Here is a 16611-nt window from a genome sequence, read left to right as displayed (position 1 = left end):
TCTTTAACACAGCTGATGAAATCTGACACCTCTTTGGTTTGTATAACACACAAAATAAACTTACTGAATTATCAGAGAGCTAAACTGATTTTCACTTGATTACCCTCAGGAGTCAGAGAAAAATTCTTAACCTCAAGTGATCACAAGCTGACTGATGAAGACAGATGGATTGGTACATAAAAATTATGACATAGGAACAAGCCATTTCTACCGAGATATTTATAACTTAGGTTCTGCTTCAGTTTTAGCTTTTTCAACACGGTGTGAGTATGATTAAATGCTTTAATTGACTGGTTTCATCTAATTAGAAATTAAAATATATTTACTTGATGTTACAGCGGTGTGTTGATAATAAATAAATATTAACCTTCAATTTTATCTGCTGGACTCACGTATGGATTTAAAAAAAAGGCAGTTTCAATTGTTAAAACAAAGACATTAAAATGGCTGCCAGAGATCACCTGGCATCTACAACTGCAACTTGGTCAAGTTTCTGAAACATACCAATGTGGATAACGATAAGGATATGTCCAGACAGCCTTCCTGTGGAATTTCAAGGATTACTTCAAAGATAGACTGAAACTGAAATTGGCCACCATTTGCATCACTATGCAATTTACATTCCGTTTTGTCAGAATGGAGAGTCGACAGAGACAATGGTTAGTCTTGAAATATGTTTCTATGTTCTTTTTAGATTCAGGGCAGGATTTTTCCAAACCCGACACTAGTGGGCAACATCACAGGTGGGGTGGAAAAATTTGGAAAGTCCTTGAATGCGTCATTCATAAATCATGTACGTGATCAAATAGCCTTATCTTGCCCGACTCCTTGAGGCAGCAAGGCTGTTCAATCTTGCGAGAGGTCACTTGCGAGATTTATGACACACCAAATGCCTCACGAGATCTAACCAGATCTCGCAAGATACCATAATCTGGATCTCACCCTCGCTTAAATGAGCCATTAGACTCATTTAACTATATATGACGGGAGAGTGTTGGAGATTTATGGTCAGCTGATGTCAACGGAGCAGGTCCTGTTGGATGAGATTAACAGGAAATGGAAGGAGTTGGGCGAGGAGATTGGGGGAGGGTGGTATGAGGTTATACAGGTATATAGAGTCACATCTATCTCCTCATGCACTAGGCTAAATCTGATTCAATTCAAGGTAGTGCATAGGGTATTGTGGCTAGGGCACAAATGAGTGTTTTTTTTTGGATGTACTAAGCTTATGAGCTTCTGGGTCTCCTTCTTCAGCATCATATCAGGAATTCTTGGAGTTGATTTGAAACAATGACCGTTGATGCCTATTTTTGGTAACTCCGATTTCCAGACAGACAGGTGCGAAGATGGAATTCCTCACCTTCTCTTCTTTAAAGGCCTGAGCACAAATTCTAATTGGTGGAGGTATGGTGGCCTCACCCAGTGCCGTGGTGTGGTTAAGTGACCTGATGGTGCTTTTGTACTTGGAAAAAAATCAAGTATGCAATGAGAGGGTCGGTTGAAAGGTTCTATCTGAGGTAGCTGCCAGTTATTTCTTATTTCAGGAAGTTGGTCACCGTCAGATGTTGGAGGTGGGGAAGGGGGAGCATAAGGGATTGGTTATTCTTTATTTTGGGTTTGGGGGGTTGGAAAGGTTGAAATATTGAAAACTATTATAAGTATATGCATGTAAAGATGTTATATTGAAATATTGTTAATAAAAATGTTTTTTTTAAATTCAAGTTAGCCGAACTGCACACTTAAATATGCAAATTTAATAATAATAATCATTATTATTGTCACAAATAGGCTTACATTAACATGGCAAGGAAGTTACTGTGAAAAGCCCCCAGTCGCCACATTCCGGCGCTTATTCGGGTACACAGAGGGAGAATTCACCTAACAGCACATCTTTCGGGACTTGTGGGAGGAAATCGGAGCACTTAGAGGAAACCTACGCAGACATGGGGAGAAGGTGCACAGTCCGTACAGGCAGTGACCCAAGCGGGAATCAAACCCGGGACCCCGGTACTGTGAAGCAACAGTGCTAACCACTAAATTTAGGTCTTACCCCATTGTGGGCAGGATCCAGATCATGATGTCTCGCGAGAGCCTGTTAGTACTCATGAGGTATAGCGAGCTGAGTAAAAATTTACCGCCCGCATTGCGTCGGGTTGGGTGCGGTACGTCCATTCGATTTTGCCCCAAGTGTGGGTAAATACTGGTGTGGATCTCACCGAAAATGCCGGTGATAAACATCCCGGCAAACATGCCGAAAATGACACTTAGAAATGTTTCTGTTAAATTGCGCCCGGTGGCTTGGGCATTAAAAATTAATCACCTAGTCTTGAACATAATAGCCAAGGTCTGCTCAGACATAAGCTGATCAATTACATCTGTGAAACACTCGATCATCGTGGATAAAGAGAACATGTGACCATAGTCAGCATCTTGAAATCTCACTCATGGTAAAACCGTACCTGCTTTGGCGCAGTCTGAAAAGTGACACCTGAAAAGCAGATGGTACCTGTCATAATATACATCCAGGTATAAGATGGAGTGCAGACAGGCAGTGATTGACACACTGGATGACCAGTGAGCACACAGAACACAGCAGCCAATCACCAGACAGGACACGACCACTATAAAGCCAGAGGGCACCAGTTTTCCCACTCTCTCGGGATCCAGCCTCTGAGACAGTCAGAGCTCGTGAGCAGCAACTAGTACAAACACCATGTGGTAGTCAGTTAGTCTGGTCAGGTTAGCCTCAGGTGTCCAGTCAAGTCAGCATAGTGACAACCCACAGTTAAAGCATGTATTATAGTTAGTTGATCAATAAAATCGTGTTGCATTTCTTCAAGTGTTGGAAGCCTGTCTCCCTCTACACTGCATCAAACGCAGTCCATGTAGACCCAGCTTACCCAACACATCAGTACCAGCAGGCCGAATGTTGTCTGCCTCCCCTCCCTCTCTCTACTAACTTGAACCCTGCCCACTTATATCACACTGTGGACAGAAGACAAAGACATTCAAAATAAGAGTTCAAATTCCTAAGCATCATTTCCTGGAGAGAAAAAAGACAAGATCTACAGCTTTAAAAGCTGCCTCCGCCATTAATAACAGTGTAAAGGACTTATAATCAGTGAATTCTTAATTCACTTGTCTTATCTTGTTGAAAATTAATTTGACCGAAAGTTAACCTCCTCCATTTGTAACTTGTACTTTTGTATGCTTGTGTTTATTTGTGCTTTGTGACATTTGGGATGTGTCATGTGTTCACCTTTTTAAAAATGTAGCTATCTTTACTTGAGTGGGTTTTTAGCACAGTAAAAAAATAATCCCTTCTTGGTTTTAACTCAAGGAATGCTGGCTGATTGAGATCTTTACAATTAGCACGTCAAACTGAATTGGCACATTAGTCCATATAAATTTTGAAAAAAACCTGGCCGGAATTCTCCAGCCGTTGAGATTCACTGTTCCCGCTGGGAAACCCACGGCCGGGGTGGCTTCAATGGGGATTCCCAGTGACAAAATGGCAGGAGTAGAGAATCCTGTCGTCAATGAACAGCGTGTCACCAGGATATACATGGCTGGGGGACCGGAGAATCCAGCTTCCTGGTATGATCAACCAACCGATGAGTTTGAAGGGGGAGTCACTGCACCCTTCTTCACCTGAATGTGACAGTGCAAAAAATTAATATGGTTAATTGCAACCCATTTAAATTACTTCATCAAAATGGCAGCTCTGCAATAAATGAAACCTTGACGCTGAAACGTTAAAGCAGCTGTCGGTACTTTAATGGCCCAAGCAAAAGTACATGGTGTTGGCTGAAAATCTGTCAGCTGACAGTTGCAATGGCTTATTACAGAGTATTAAAAATTGCAAACAATGTATTGGAAGGAAATACAGATTTGAAATTACACCATTGAGAGTCACAAGTAGAGACGGCGAAAACATAACTTTAGGTTCTGAATTGCACTCAGTTTCAACATTCCTTGAAATGATTGTTTGGAAAGTTCACAAACAATTAAGAGGTTATAGAAAAATGTTTGTGGTCCCTCAGTGGCAAACCTACTAGGCATAAATCTTCATTTTACGCACAGTAATTTAGTCAGTATGTCTAAAGCCCTATTGAGGCAATACGTATTGATGTAGAAATTTGCACATATGAGAATTTTACTTTAAACCTACTTCTTTATATATGCATGTGAGAGCATTTATATCTAGGACTATAAAAAACAGAAACTCCTGCTCCGCCTGAAGAAAAATCCCACCTTATAACAGTATCCAGCCGGACCAATAGAGGGCAATAGATGTTAAGATTTTCTTGGTATGTGAGGTACACACCCATCTTGTTTAAGTTATTTTGTTTTCTGCTTCTCGAATCAACACCAAGCCATAGGGTAACTGCAGCCAAAAGTGACAACCTGTCCCATGTTCTCTGCCCACAACTGTTCACCAGACACCAGGAACTGGACCGATCATGACTTCCTTTAATTAGCTGCCCTCGCCTGCCCCAAAGTGAATCATTTTGCCTTCACTCTCGGCACGGCTGACATTGGCAATGCATGAGTGGGCATATTTCAGTTGAGAATTCCCATCCCAAAACTTCATGGCACATTTCATCCAAGCTTTTACCGTAGCGTATACCACTCCATCCTGCCAATCTTGAGATATGTTGGCCCTTTCAAATATTTGAGTTCTGAAAACAGTCGGCGGATGGGATTACAGAAGGTTTTGGGGAGAAAGTAAACATTGATGGGGTTGCAAAATAGGCATTAACTAATCACCCATCTGTTATGCACATAGGTTTTTCCTCTATTGAAGTCACCAGAAGTTAAAATTCACCCTCACATAGTTCAACGTTCTCGTGAAATTTCCATTCACAGTGAAATCCATGTTCAAGGGAGGTTTAATGCACCAACTTCTCTGTGCTTACTAAGTCCTACTCAAATTAATTTCCCCTTCCTGTAAATCCTCAATCTCTAATTTTGCAGTCTTCTGGGATCCATACTACATGTAAAGCAAGTTGTTGGTGATGACCTAGATTCTATGATATGCTGCGTTCAATTCCGTTCTCTCCACTAGTCTGAATTAGTGCGATTTTAAAAAGCACGCTACTCTATAATTACTTGGTAAACTAATGGGGAGGCAGTGACCTCTTCATATACAATGTAACATTGATGTTTTCACGGGATCACAAGCTGAGGTCTCGGAAACATTAGAGGGCCAATAAAATGTAAGCAAAGCTAAGTATCTTCAGCTAGTGATATTAAGATATTATAAATCATCAACCTACTTTGGGGAACGGGGACCATTATGAACACTGGCAGATTTAGCATCTATACTAAGTATAAATGCTTAATCATTTGGCTTTTGTTCCTCCAGGCCATTACTAGGATTGGGAATTTACCCAAGATTTTGGAAAGACCTCAACAAACACACCAACAATTTTCAGACCTCATATTTTTAATAATCATTTGACATTGTGCTTTGAAGGCATGTCTCAGAGCATGATCAATATGCGTCCATTGTGATAAACCTCAGTCAGCGCACATTTGAAATTCTAACTACTATTTTGCTCGGCAACTACGAGGAATTTACAAAAGAATTGAATTGTTCAGTTCATTGTAACAGTGTAATCACTGTACGTTACAGTGACATTACCTAATCCACATGTGTTCACATTTGTTTTTTGGTTGATGTGCAGAAGTTTAATTTGGATTAGAAAGCTTTCAAGTCACATGCGGATTTTCAACTCAACAAGCGTTGGTAGCCCAAATATTTGTTTGATACTTCTTAAAAGGTGCAAGAGCTAGTCAATTGTCTCTCGATTGTGGACCCAAAATTCCATTGGGGTGTGGACATGAAATTTTAATTGCTCCCGCAAGCTGCTCAGTGTGTTTTTAGTCCAAGCCTGATTTGAACTGTCCAGGCAAAGGGGCTGACTATTGACTTTTCACACCTCCAAGCCAGGTGGTTCCTCAGAGTAAAGTTAATGTTGATTGTGGAGTTTTGTCTAAGGCGGACATAGTACCCAGGGTTACTAGATAGATTCTGCTGTCCAGACATGTATTCTCTATTACATGCCCTCTTAGTGTACTATTGATGCACTCACGACTTCTGACTAGTCAGAAGTGGTGTAATTTTTGGTGGTTGAAGTTGTAAGTAGACACAAGGCTTGGATCATCCTTAGCCCTCAAGTCAGGTGGGATAATTGTGGATCTGGTGGGAAAATGAAGCAGTGAGGATTGCCTCTGCCTTCCTGCCCCGCCCCACCTGTGCCACCATGCCCATTGCAGGTAGATTACTGCAGGAAGCCTTGGGCCCTGTCTTCCACAATGGGTTCAGTCGTTTTAGGGACCAACAGGCAAGGGGTGATGGTAATCCCTAGGTCAGCAGCTCACTTCCAACACTGCCCCATCACCATTTATAAGGGAAAGAGCCCTGCATCTGGTGCTTTTCTCTCCTTCCAATTACTCCTTCCCTTTGTTGGGACGTGGCTCAGTTTGAGCCCCAATAGTGAAATTTACCTCTGATCTCTGTGATCCCTTTAGCCTTGGTTTCATGTCAGCTGGTGTGGCAGTGGTGGTCTTGCTGCGGAACCACAGAAATTTTCCATGTTTGCGGTGGGATGGGGGAAGGGATGACCCCCACTTGTTGATAAGAATGTCACTGCGAGTCAACCTTGCAGACTTAATGACCCCTAACCCAGGAAATGGGGCTGGATTGATGGCATGATTAGTGTTGGGTAGAAGCCCTGCCCTGATGCAAAGAGGAAAGTCCAGTTCTAAATCTTCTGTCTTTTTGCTTTTCACAGGATTTGTTAAATATTTGCATAGAAACTGACTGTTAACTGTATAATATAACAGCAAAACACTAACACAAATTTGTACTGTATGAACTTATATAATGAAGCGTATACGTGTTGGATGCAATCTACCTTGACATGATAATATGATACACAATGTAAAATATTGTTATTACCAATATTTACTAGGCTTTAACATTGTCACCAAATTATAAACATACATTTTTTTCCAAAATGGAAATGTGTAAATATGGATATATAATTATATATATAATCATGTACATATATGTAAAAAAAAAAGCTTTTACTAGTAAATTGGTCCTTTGAAGAACATTACTAAAAGATGAAGAAGGGTGCATCGGAATGCTATTCATTCAAACTGCCCCATCTTTTCCAGAGAAGACTAAAACTCACCGCAATACTGTTGCTAGAAAACGACTATGATGACTATTACTGCCTGCCAGGAGACCGACTCCCTCCCGAGGAGAGGGTGCTCCCTGTAACCTCCAAAGCAACTTGTGAAGCGAACAGAAGGCATGACTTCAAAGCAGCTGGAGAGGAGCCCCTGGGCCACCGACAGCAGGAAAACAAGCGACTGGCTGCTTTGTAATCAGTTCCTTCTCACCCTGAACTGCCCCACTCTTTGCTACGGGGCCATTTTAGGATGCTCTCCATCGATGGTGTCACCAGTGGCCAAACAAGCAGGATTATCTTCCACGAGGGTCTCCCTTTATTCTTGATTCAGCAACAATACTAGACGGCGAGCCCATTCTGTAAAATAAGGGAGTTTGAGCAGGGGGCACGCTGTACAGAAAGAACTTGTCCAAGGCAGTCCTTCCTCTTTAATGATCTGGAAGGCATTGGCGCTATACATCCGAGAGACAAACGCTTAGAAGAAAAGAAATATCATAAATGCAGACCGCAAGTCTTTTGCTCTGATTGATTTGCAGCTTGCAATCTTCTCATTTCAGATTTTGTATCCCATTACGAATGAGTTCAAGAAGGAAACATTGGAAAAGTTCCATGAAATGTTTGGCCTGTGATTTTACTCCTCCACAGCCCTCTTGCTCAGAGCTGTTTATATGTCCTTATTTGGGGTTTCAGTATGGATACTGTTTCTGTATTTTGCCAGCAAAGCAAGCCAGCCAAGTGCAGAGAAGCATTGCAGCCGCAGCCCCTCCTCCAGTACAGTAATAGGCCCATCCCAGCTGACATGTACCTATAAATAAATAAATACAACTGTGTTAATTCTAATATCGCCAACCCTGGCTTCACGTTCAGCTTTCGAGTCAAAGATGTTGAGTTTCTGTAAGAAGCCCAATTACCACGTCTATTTGTAACTTTCACTCACATACACATGAGACCCTACACATTCTATCCACAGCATTGAACTTTCCAAAGTGCCATTGGATTTGTCACACCTTAAGTTCCCAGTCACAGATGGAATTTGGACTAAGTACAGAATGAGGCAGAAACCAGGTACTTCCCCATAGTCGTAAACGTAAGCCTAAAAACTACTGTGGGCACTGTTATAAGTATATGTATACAAATACTTATCGCACATATATCAAATTCTTCTCTGTTGTTTCGATGGAAGAGCTGAACTCTTAATTTTACATGGGTTAATGCTCTGTTAAAATAGCAGACAGTGGCTTTAATATGATTGTGTTACAACAATCCTGAATGAGGAAATCCAACAAAGCTTGCAGCTGTGAAGATGACTCATTGGCAGCCCCTCGAAGCTGAATAGCAATGAACCTGCACCAGAATTTTCCAGCCCCCCCCCCCCCCCCCCATCCTTGTGGAAAGGCAGCACGCCATTGTCTGGCAAAAGGATCTTCCAATCCTGCCAAATTTGATGGAGATTTGCGTATCCCGCCACCGGGGAACCCGTGGCAGGGGGTCAACTTCAGCAGGACCGGAAGATCCCGCCGACGGTAAGTGTCGAAAAATCCCGCCCTGTATCGTAAAAATTAACATTCCATGGCATCCATAGGGCAGAAGGAGACTATTTGGCCCATCGAGTCTGCGCCGACCCTCTGAAGAGGCCCCTGCCTAGGCCCACTCCCCCGCCTTATTCCCGGGAACCCCACGCATTATTCATGGCCAATCCATTTAACGTGCACATCTTTGTACTGTGGGAGGAAACCGGAGCACCCGGAGGAAACCCACGTAGACAAGGGGAGAAAGTGAAAACTCCACACAGACAGTCACTCAAGGCCAGAATTGAACCCGGGTCCCTGGCACTGTGAGGCAGTAGTGCTACCCAGTGTGCCACCCTATCACCCCAGAACACGTAATTAACAAGATGTGTTTCTAATTTATGGACTGCTGCAGTTTAAGAAAGCAGCTCACCTCCACCTTCTCATGGGTTATTAGGGATGGACAATAAATGCTGGCCTAGCCAGTGACGCTCCCATTCTATGAATTAATGAAAAATAAATAAATAGCAGTGTCAGTAATTGGTTCAGTTGCAATTCAACTCTGAACCAGAAAGTTGCATGGTCTAGTTCTTTAAAAAACATTTTTAGAGTACCCAATAATTATTTTCCAATTAAGGGCAATTTAGCTTGGCCAATCCACCTAACCTGCACATCTTTGGGTTGTGGGGGTGAAACCCACGCAGACACGGGGAGAATGTGCAAACTCCACACAGACAGTGACCCGGGACTGGAATCAAACCCAGGTCCTAGGCGCTGTGCCACTGTGCTGCCCTTGCGTGGTCTAGTTCTACCCCAGGGACACACAATCCAGTATCTAACACTTCAATGTACTACTAAAGAAGTGCTGAATTGTTAAGAGGTGCTGCTTTGGATCCGATCTTACATGGATGCTCTGATTGTCTTTTCAGGTGGATGTATTTTTCTCCTGTCCTGAAACTCTGGCTAAAATCCATCCCTTCAGTGGTTTTTGTGTTGAAAAACCATTTGAGGCACCTCAGGGAGGGGATAATGGGGCATAAATCAAAGGAGATATCAGAAGGAGGTAACCAGACTCGATGGGCTGAATGGCCTATTTCTGCTCCTATGTCTTATGGTCTGAAAGCTTGGTCAAACATTTAAGGAGGGGATTGAAAATGAGTTGCTGGAGGTGAAAGTTGAAAAGGTTCAAAGTGGAATTCCTGAAAGTTGAGTCTAGTGAATTGATGCACAACAACTAGTGGTAGGATGACGTCTGAAGGCATGAAATTAATTTAGTGGAACAAAGAGTGGGATTCCCTCCCCCCGCTTTGTCTTTGGTGGGACCGGAAGATTCCACCGGCAGAACGGACCGGAAAATCCCACCCGAAGCGTCAAGGGTGGTTGGATGGCTGGGGGAGGTGACAGAGGTAGAAACGCGAATGAATGGATTTAAACACAAAAATAAGAACATAAAGGGTTGGACACAGGGGAAATTGCGAGCTGACATGCATAGGGCTGAGACCGAAAGCCAACATGTGTTGGCAAGGACAGGGTTGAGACTGAGAACCAACAGACGCCAGCAAGGGTGGATGGAAAAATAGATGTTAATACAGGGCTTTGGGTGAACTATAGCATACAGAGGGTAGGGGATGGATGACCCGTCAGGACAGTATTACAACAGCATAGACAAGCATCAACGAGGGTTTCAGTGCATGAGCTGAGGCAGAATCAGTTGAAGCTTAAAGAAATGAAAGTGGCAGTCTTTGTGAGAGACAGCATGTGGGGTTGGACCTCAGCTCATTGTCGAATATGCTGCAAACATCTGCCTATATTTTGACCCCAACATGCAATGGGATTTGAAAATGGTTTATATAAGTGAAGAGCCTGACTGGAAGTTCAGTTCACTTACCTAACTCAAACTGGTCTGAGAGATTGTTACAAGTCTGCTGCACCTCTTCACTGTTCCAGCCCAAGGGATACAGAGCACAGCCTGAGCCAATCAGTAGACCTGCCGAATAAAAAGCATCAATGCATTAAACTGGGAGCTAAATGCACATTATTACTCTTATACTGAAAATTCAACAACACATAGGACAAATACATTCATCGCACCCCATAGTTACACAATGCACCTCACTCTACTTCACTAAATGTTGCCTAGCGTCTGGCTATCAAGTTCTAACATTAAATGACAGGACCTTGGCAATTAGTGAGGTTGTCACCCAGCAGTGACACTGGCCTGGGAACTGGATTTGAATCCAGTCTGCCTCAGCACAAAGTTTCGCTCGGAGGATTGGTGGAGCAGTTTTTCCAGAGGAGGTGTTTTGCTTTTGTTTGGCTTACCCAGATCAAAACCAGATGTAAACTGCGTTCAAGGTTTTCTTTGGTCCCTTTTGAAAATCTACGTTCAGTGAGCGAAGCTCTTCCGGGCGTGGGGGCTTCTATTATCTCAATTTAGCATGACCTGTGACCAATGCCACACGAACCTTCACCAAGCATATGCCAAGTCTCTGGGGAGGCCAGGTCACAGAATCTCCAATGTTCAAAATGTCCATCATTATCTTTCTTTTACTGCTGGACTTTTAAGCGGCAGACGGACGTTCTGCTCTTTACTAGGCGGAGCAGAATTTCCAGTCTTTTATTTTAAAATTAATTTATGGGATATGGCCGTCGCTGGCTGGACCAGCATTTATTGCCCATCCTTAGTTGTCCTTGAGATGGTGATGAGCCACCTTCTCAAGCCATAGTGGTCCTTGAGGTGCAGGTACACCCACAGTGCTGTTAGGGAGGGGGTTCCAGGATTTTGCCCCAGTGAAAGAATGGCAATCTGTTTCCAAGTCAGGGCGCTGAGTTACTTGGAGGGGAACCTCCAGGTGGTGGGGTTCCCAGGTCTCTGCTGTTCTTGTCCTTCTAGATGGTAGTGGTCGTGGGTTAGGTGCTGCCTCAGCCTGTCTGAATCCAAAACAAGGCCTGGAAATTCCTCAGTGCTGCTCCCGCTACACCAGCAGAATAGAAACAATTCAGAAAAATTTCCTTTCCCTCGTCGCTGGCCATTTTGATGCACACCAGCTGAAGTTCTTCTTCCAAAATGACCACAATCTTTGTCCCTTTGATGGTTAGCTCCAGGTAAAGTGTAAGCACTGATGCAGAGTTCTCGCCTGGACTGCAGAAAGCAGAATTGAAGGCAGCATTGAATTTGTTTGGATGTGGGGAGGTCGGGCTGCCCATGTGATCAGGAGGGATGGAGAGATCCTACAGCCTTTCTGACTAGCCCCGCGCTGGAAGGGCCATTGGAGGCTGACCTCTGTGTCCAGAGGCCATTGAAGATATTAACTGATCGCTGCTCAAGGACCTCATCCCACCATCACTGGAATTCCACCAGTGGTAGGCGAGGAACTCACCAGGTGGCCAACAACAAATCAAACTCCTGCACCTCCTTGGGGTGGGGGGGGGGGGGGATCCCTCATTATAACTATAGAATTGTAGAATCCCTACAGTGCAGAAGAAGGCCATTCGATTGAGTCTGCACCGACCCTCGGAAAGAGCACCCCACCTAGGCCTACTCCCCTGCCCTATCCCCGTATCCCATCTATCCTACACCTCTTTGGACACTAAGGAGCAATTTGGCATGGCAAATTCACAAAACCTACACATCTTTGGATGTGGCACATTGTGCCCAATTGAGGGACCTGCCTTCAAGAGAGGCCTCCTTCTGCAAAGGTTTGCCCCTGCCCTTGCTGGTGAGCCCCTCCCATCCCACGCCAGCAACCACACTCTAGCACCCCTCATCCCATCCCACTTACCTCTCTCCAGGGATCTAGCATCAGTCTGGAGAAGTCTTTAGTGCAATACAGGCCTCTGCCCCTGGTGGTGCTGTTGGTACTGCAGTTCTACCGGCCTCTGATTGACCAGCAACTCTGCAGATCAAGATTTCAATCTGCACTGACATACTTCAACGGGAGGCCCAGTGCTGTCCTGCTAAATGTCTGTTCCTTGCTAAATTGTATTGGACCTCCTCAAAATGTTCACCATGGGGTTGCAACCGTAGCTGGTGGCCATGAACCTTGCCTTGAATATTAAATCCTGCCTGGTGCATTTGGTGACAACCCCAGTAAGTGCAGTCTAAATGTACCCTGTATTATACCTGGTTTTACTCAATACTGACGTCGGTTGCCGGAAGTCTCTCACGATGATCAGTAAAAAAGTGACCCAAAAGAACCAAGGGAATGAATGCTCACTGATAATTTTTCAATGATTGCATCACCTGTGCTGAAGTGTGCAATAAAATCCCAGGGAGAATTTCTTGCAAGTCTATGATCCGTCCTGTATATATGACGTGCAAGCCTCTTTGAACAAAGAACAACAAAAAAAACAAAGAAAGGTACAGTACACAGACAGGCCCTTCTGTTCTCCAAGCCTGTGCCGACCATGCTGCCCGTCTAACCTAAAACTTTCTTCACTTATGGGGTCTGTATCCCTTTATTCCCATCCTATTCATGCATTTGTAAGACACACCTTAACATCACTATCATACCTGCTTCCACCACCTCCTCTGGCAGCAAGTTCCAGGCACCCACTACCTTCTGTATAAAAAACTTCCCTCGCACATCTCCTCTAAACTTTGCCCCTTGCACCTTAAACCTATGCCCCCAAGTAATTGACTCTTCCACCTTGGGAAAAAGCTTCTGACTATCCACTCTGTCTATGCCCCTCATAATTTTGTAGACCTCTATGAGGTCGCTCCTCAACCTCAGTCGTTCCAGTGAGAACAAACCGGGTTTATTCCATCGCTCCTCATAGCTAATGCCCTCCATACCAGGCAACATCCTAGTAAACCTCTTTGATACCCTCTCCAAAGCCTCCACATCCTTCTGGTAGTGTGGCAACCAGAATTGAATAGTATATTCTGAGAGTGTCCTCACTAAGGTTCTATGCAGCTGCAGCATGACTTGTCAATTTTTATACTCAATGGCCCTGCCGATGAAGGCTAGTATGCCAAATGTCTTCTTGACCATCTTATCCACCTGAGTTGCCCCTTTCAGTGTCCTGTGGACCCGTACACCCAGATCCCTCTGCCTGTCAATACTCTTAAAGATTCTGCCATTTACTGTATATTCCCCACCGGTAATAGACCTTCCAAAATGCACTACCTCACATTTGTCCAGATTAAATGCCATCTGCCATCTCTCTGCCCAAGTCCACAATCGATCTATATTCTGAGGTCTTCTCTGACAGTCCTCATCACTATCCGCAATTCCACCAGCCTTTGTGTCATCTGCAAACTTACAAATCACACCAGTTACATCTTCCTCCAATTCATTTATATATTATACAAACAGCAAAAGGACCCAGCACTGAACCATGAGTGGGTTTCTCCGCTCACCGGTGGGGTGGGCCGTACCGCACCTTTGGAGGCTAGGCCGGCGCCGGAATGTCTGGCGCCACGTCAACCGACGCCGAAGGGCCTCCGCCGGCCAGCACAAGTTGGCACATGCGCGGGAGTGCCAGCATGTTCTGGCGCATGCGCCGAACCGCTGAGGTGATCCCAGTACATGCGCAGGGAGTTCCTTCTCCTGCCGGCCATCGCAGAGGTTCACAGCAGCCGGTGTGGAGGGAAAGAGTGCCCCTACGGCACAGGCCTGCCCGCGGATCGGTGGACCCTGATCGCGGGCTAGGCCACCGTGCCCCCCCCCCACCCCGGGGGCCAGATTCCCCCGTGCCCCCCTGAGGACTCCGCAGGCCGCCTGCAGAGCCACGTCCCGCCGGTAAGAACCTTGCGTAATTTATGCCGGTGGGACTGGCCGAAAACGGGTGGCTTCTCAGCCCATCGTGGGGCGGAGAATCGCCAAGGGGGGGGGGGGGGGGGGGGGGAGTGGCCACTGCCAGCGGCCGCCGACCGGCGCACCGCGATTGCTGCCTCCGGCAAAACCCCGGCGACAGAGAATTCGGCAGCCGGCGGGGGATTGGAGAATCCCGCCCCAGGAGTCACAGCCCTCCATTCAGAAAAGCACCCGTCTACTTCTACCCTTGTCTTCTATGACTGAGCCAGTTCTATATCCAGCTTGCCAGCTCACCTCTGATCTCATGTGACTTCACCTTCTGTACCAGTCTGCCATGAGAGACCTTGTCAAAGGCCTTACTGAAGTCCATGTAGACAACATACACTGCCCTACCTTCATTAATCATCTTTGTCACTTCCTTGAAAAGCTCAGTCAAGCTAGTGAGACACGACCTCACCTTCACAAAACTATGCTGCCTCTCACTAATACGTCCACTTGCTTTCGAATGGGAGTAAATCCTGTCTCGAAGAATCATCTCCAATAATTTCCCTACCACTGATATAAGGCTCACCGGCCTGGAATTTCCTGGATTATCCTTGCTACCCTTCTTGAACAAAGGAACAACATTGGCTATTCTCCAATCCTCTGGTCCTTTTGGTCACACTACTTACAGCAGTGATGTCAAACTAAATCAATTCAGTGAAAAGCATCCTCCTCCTTGGCCCTTATCAGCAGGCTTCATAGTGGGTAACTCTATAAGGTTGTCTGAACTATTGTCAGTGTTTCACTACCAAAGATTTGTGCACTTTCCCGTGCTTGTATCTTTGTAGTCATGTTTTAGCTGAAATGCTCAGCTCACAAGAATATCATTACTGTGAGAACACCCAATTGACGGTATACCTCGAAGAGGGGGTGAATTTCTGAACAGAAATTCAGCCTGCAAGCAGCCACCATTTATAGAAAGTATATTTGCAGAATAATAAATAACTTGACAGCAACTTGTTGGTGATAGTTCAGAAGTATATATACCCATTGTGTTGGCAATATGATTTGGAAGAGATTGGTACCAAAATGATAGTAGAACAGCTTATTTCTCCCTTGGTATTTGAAGAATTGTCAAATTAAATGGTTTCTGCACACCAGAATGTTTTCTATGTTTTTCCTTAACTGTGAGTTAATTGGTGTTATTTATAACCCCGCATTAAAAATAACAGCGGCTGTGAACTCCAACATAAAATGGCTCAGACAATTACATTTGAAGTAATTTTGAACACTTATTTTGAAGACTCAGTTAAAATCCTGCCCTTGTTCGCCACTCCTGGGGGCGGAGGGGCCGGTCAGCTCAGTTGGCTCGATGGCTTGTGTGTGGATCAGGTTAACGCCAACAGCATGGGGTTTGACCCTTGTTCTGGCTGAAGTACTCAGGGCTTGCCTCCTCACCTCACCCCTAGTAAAACAAAAATCACTGCAATTTGCCATGGCTCAGTGAAGAAGTGCCAAAGCCTGGCCTTTGAACATGGAACTGAAAAAGATTAGTCACTGTTGCAGACTGCAAGGTATATACTGCCTTTCCCTCATAAGTCTTCGGTCCTTGGACTGAACCGATGCCAATCTGTAAATATAGCAATCAGCGTGCATTCAATTTTCTGTATCTCCTTGCAGGGCAAGTGCCTGGGCTTCTTCATTGATTTTACATTAATGTGAATACAGTGTATGCCTCAAAAGTATGAACTATTAGGTTAGGTGGATTGTCCATGCTAAAATTGCCCCTTAGTGTCCAATGGTTAGGTGCAGTTATGGGGATAGTGTGGGAGAGTGGACCCAGGTTGGTTGCTCTTTCGAAGGGTTGGTGCAGACTTGATGGGTCGAATGCTCCCCTTCTGCACCGTAGGGATTCTATGCAGTTCTATCACGCTCATACCCGGTCCCACACAGTCCAACTTCACTTTCTGAGGTACATGTTTGCTAACATCTTTGGGATTTCCTTTTCTTTCAATCACTTTTTAATTACCTCACTGCCTCAAGAAACCCAACTTTAACCTATCCAATTTCTCCAATTAACACCCTCTCACCATCCTTTTGTTGCTTTCGAAAACCTTGGAACATGTTGTCACCTTAGACCTATGCTATCTCCCCCGC

General features: G+C 44.7%; 1 protein-coding gene across 2 annotated transcripts in view; it reads right to left on the bottom strand.

Annotated features, from left to right (window-relative positions):
• Positions 1 to 3755: 3755 nt before the first annotated feature.
• Positions 3756 to 16611, bottom strand: part of LOC119977267 (LHFPL tetraspan subfamily member 6 protein) — a 211968-nt gene continuing 199112 nt past the window's right edge. For both annotated transcript variants that reach the window (XM_038818006.1, XM_038818007.1), the window contains exons 3-4: positions 10602 to 10700; positions 3756 to 8010 (exon numbers count right to left, since the gene is read on the bottom strand). In XM_038818006.1, coding sequence (XP_038673934.1) covers positions 7892 to 8010; positions 10602 to 10700 — 218 coding nt within the window. In that variant the 3' untranslated portion in view covers positions 3756 to 7891. The remainder of the gene's footprint in view (positions 8011 to 10601; positions 10701 to 16611) is intronic.

This window comes from Scyliorhinus canicula, chromosome 14, assembly GCF_902713615.1.
Source record: "Scyliorhinus canicula chromosome 14, sScyCan1.1, whole genome shotgun sequence".
Classification (NCBI taxonomy): domain Eukaryota; kingdom Metazoa; phylum Chordata; class Chondrichthyes; order Carcharhiniformes; family Scyliorhinidae; genus Scyliorhinus; species Scyliorhinus canicula.
The sequence above is the reverse complement of the archived record's forward strand: the minus strand, read 5'-3'. Positions and strand labels throughout refer to the sequence as shown.